This window comes from Cebus imitator, unplaced genomic scaffold (genome assembly GCF_001604975.1).
Source record: "Cebus imitator isolate Cc_AM_T3 unplaced genomic scaffold, Cebus_imitator-1.0 Scaffold18, whole genome shotgun sequence".
Taxonomy (NCBI): Eukaryota; Metazoa; Chordata; class Mammalia; order Primates; family Cebidae; genus Cebus; species Cebus imitator.
Genome location: NW_016107333.1, coordinates 10,967,916 through 10,971,355, shown reverse-complemented (window position 1 = coordinate 10,971,355; position 3,440 = coordinate 10,967,916). Strand labels below are relative to the sequence as shown.

The 3,440-nt window shown below is 57.4% G+C and overlaps 1 protein-coding gene across 1 annotated transcript in view; it reads left to right on the top strand.

Moving 5' to 3' along the window:
* The first annotated feature begins 2,433 nt into the window (after positions 1–2,433).
* SCRT2 (scratch family transcriptional repressor 2) overlaps positions 2,434–3,440 on the top strand; it is a 14,138-nt gene continuing 13,131 nt past the window's right edge. The window contains exon 1 of the mRNA XM_017515310.2: positions 2,434–2,662. Coding sequence (XP_017370799.1) covers positions 2,530–2,662 — 133 coding nt within the window. The 5' untranslated portion in view covers positions 2,434–2,529. The remainder of the gene's footprint in view (positions 2,663–3,440) is intronic.

Genomic DNA, 3,440 nt, shown 5'->3' with positions numbered 1-3,440 from the left:
AGACAGGCGTGGTGGTGCACACCTGTAATCCCAGCTACTAAGGAGGGTGAGACAGGAGAATTGCTTGAACCCAGGGGGCGAAGGTTGCAGTGAGTTGAGATCGTGCCATTGCACTCTATCCTGGGAAACAAAAGTGAAACTCCATCTCAAAAAGAAAAAGTCCCATAGGCAAGATATGAGGCAATGCAACAGGAAAGCTGGTGGGGGACCTCGAGACCATGCAGGGTCTCGGCAGGATCAGGGGCGCCTGTTTTGTTTTGCTTTCTTGGCCTTGCAACATATTTTTTAATGTTTATAAATAGTGAGTAAATTGTCTTAATTCCTTATTTGGGTCAGGGAAAACAATCTAAAACCATACAGGGTAAATTCAATGGTAAACCTTTTAGTTTACATATTTTTGAATTTTTAAGTCTTTTAAAAATATTCAAGGCTAAGAGATCCTGCATCAGAAATGCTAATTTATTATTTATTTATTAAGTATTATTATTATTATTTTAGAGATAGGGTCTTGCTGTTTCACCCTGGCAGGAGCGCATTGGTGCCATTAAGGCTCACTGCAGCCTCAACCTCCCAGGCCCAAGCCATCTTCCCACCACATCCTCCCAAGTAGCTAAGGCCACATGTGGGCACCACCACACCTGGCTTATTTGTAGAGACGAGGTATTACTATGTTTCCCAGGCTGGTCTGAAACTCTTAGCCTCAAGTGATCCTCCTGCCTCAGCCTCCCCAAATGCTGGGATTACAGGCTTGAGCCACCACGAAAGGCCTGAGTTTTATTCTGAGACTTCTGGGCTACACCTCAAGGACCATGATAGGCCCGGATTTAGTGGTGCCCGGATTTAGTGGTACCCGGAGGTCACTGAGGTCTCTGGCAGCTGCTGCTGACTCACTGCATGACCTCAAGCAACTCCAAGCCCTCTCTAGGTCTTAGCCTGAAAACTGGTATTGGATGGCCCAGTCCCATAAGGACATCCCCACTCCACCAGCCTTGCATCCCATAAACAGAATGCCATTGACAATGAGAGCCTGGCATTCCTAGAGTCTGATTCTGGGACTCTTGTGCACTGGCCATCCCACACTTGCTGAAGGTAGTCCACCACCATGGGGCTTTGCCCAGCAGCGTCTGGGCAGGGGGCTGAGTTCTCCTGCTCCTTGATCCTGCCAAGATATGGGGGCTCCCCCAGGTTTGGGTCGGACTTGGAGTGGGAGGTTCTGCTCAGATCCTTTTAGAGACAAAGGAGCTGACCTGCAAAGAGTTCCAGCAGGAGCCCCGCTCCCCCTCCCTTCCCTCCTCTCCCTTCCCAGTCCACGTGTCTCTATTGTCTGCTCCCCGCTTCAGGGAAAGACACAGTCTCGGATGTGTCAAAACCACCACCCCCCGGCAGCAGGAAAATTAATTACTGGACGATTTTCACTTCCTCTTGCAGCGCCCGCCTGAGCTAGGCACCGGAACAGGACCAACTGAGTGAGGCCAGGCATCGGCGGGCGTGGGGGACTTGCTCCCCCCACCAGTTCTGGAAGAAGAAAGTTGAACCCCAAACCCAACAGGGGGCTCCAGTGGGAGCCCGAGCAGGGGGGAGGGGAGACTTACTCTAGTTAAAGCTGAGCGTCCACACTGGCCACTTCAGAACTGGGGAAGAGGGAGAGGACTGGAGGCGGGAGAGTCTCTGCTGGCCAGCGCACACTGTTTTCTTTGCATCCCCTTCCCTGTGGCCCCATGTGCCTGAACCCCGCCTGCTCCGGGCCGCTCTCCCTCCATTCCCCTCGGCTTCTCTCTTTATTTTGCACTTTTCTCCCCTTTCTTTGCATCCCTGGGGGGCTTCCTTTTTGTGTGCCTGGATTTCTCTTTTCCTCCTGTGGGTGTGTGTGTGTTGCTACTTCTCTCCACCTCTGTCTTTCTTCTCTCTGCGTTTCTCTCTTGTGTCTTTTTGTCCTTATCTTGGTCTCTCCGCTTCTATTTCTACCTCTTTCAGCGTGTGCGTCTCTCTTTCCTTGTATGTCTCTTTCTGTCTTTCTCCGAGTCTCTTCTTCTCCCCGCCCCCCTCACTCCCCTTCGTCTCTCTCTGTCTCTGCGCCTTTCTCGCCCTCACTTTCTCCCCTCCTGCCTGCTCGCTGCTCCCTGCGCCTGGCCTGCCCCCACCGCCGCCGGTTCAGGGGAACGTGTGCGGAGCGATTGTCCTGGGGGACATTTGATGGATTAGAGCGCTGAACAGTTCCATTGCTAGGGGACCACCTGATCTCCTCCAGCCTGCGTCCCATATAAAGCCGGCAGCCGGAGTGCTGAGCACAGCTCCAGCGATCCCCTGTCTGCGCGCCGCCGCCGCCAAGCCCGAGCAGGAGCCCGAGCCCGAGCCCGAGCCGGGGCCGCCGCCACCCGGGCCGGCTCCGAGCGGTCGTCCGTCCCCCTGCCCGCTGGGAGCTGTCCAGTGCTGAAAACCCGCGCGGACAGCCAATCGCGCCCGGCTGGCCGCCTCCCCCCACCGGGGCCCCACGCAAGTGCCCCCGCCTAGCCCCCAGCCAGTCGCACCATGCCGCGCTCCTTCCTGGTGAAGAAGATCAAAGGGGACGGCTTCCAGTGCAGCGGGGTGCCGGCCCCCACCTACCACCCCTTGGAGACAGCCTACGTGCTGCCTGGCTCCCGCGGGCCTCCCGGGGACAACGGTGAGTGGGACCGGGGGTCCTGGTGGGTGTTGGGAGGAGAGGCGAGGGGAGCTGGGGCCCTCCCCAACTTGGGCCACGAGGAGGGGCGCGCGCGACAGGAAACCCCAGGAGGAGATCTCTCTGGCCGCGTGCGCCTCCCGGGCTTTCCAAGGGCCGTGCGGGCGGGGCAGGGGCTAGGTCGTACAAAGGGAAAGTCGCGGGGTCGGCCCATCCCGCAGCCACGCGCCAGCCGGGACTTTGAAAGTTGTGGCCCTCAAATAAGGCTAGAGTGAGGGGGTGGCCAGAGAACACAGAGAGAGGGCCCTTCATGAGGGACCAGTGCTGGGGACTAAGGCACCAGGCAGTTTGAGGGTCCCCTCTCCCCAGTTGAGGGAAAGAAGCTGGCTGCCTGGGTAGGGGGAAGGTAAAGAGCCCTGGATGTTCAGTCCCTGGAGAGACAGGGTTGGCTCCCTGGGGGTGGCTGGGGGCGCCCTCCCTCCCTTTAAACCTGCTCCCCTGCCGATGCCACACAAGTGCTCTCAGACCCCCTCTCTCAATAACTCTTTTGTTACCCTCAGCCACATGCCTGCCAAAGGCTGGGCCTGTCCTGGGGACTGCAAGAAAGAAGGGATTTCTGGGAGGGGTTCCCCCAAAGTAGCTCCTGGTCCCTGGGATTGCACTCCCTCCCCATCCCCAGCTTCTCAGCCCCCTCCAGAGCCAACCCTGCTGCTCCTTTTAAGCCCCCTCCCCACTACACACACACACACACACACACACACACACACACACACACACACAC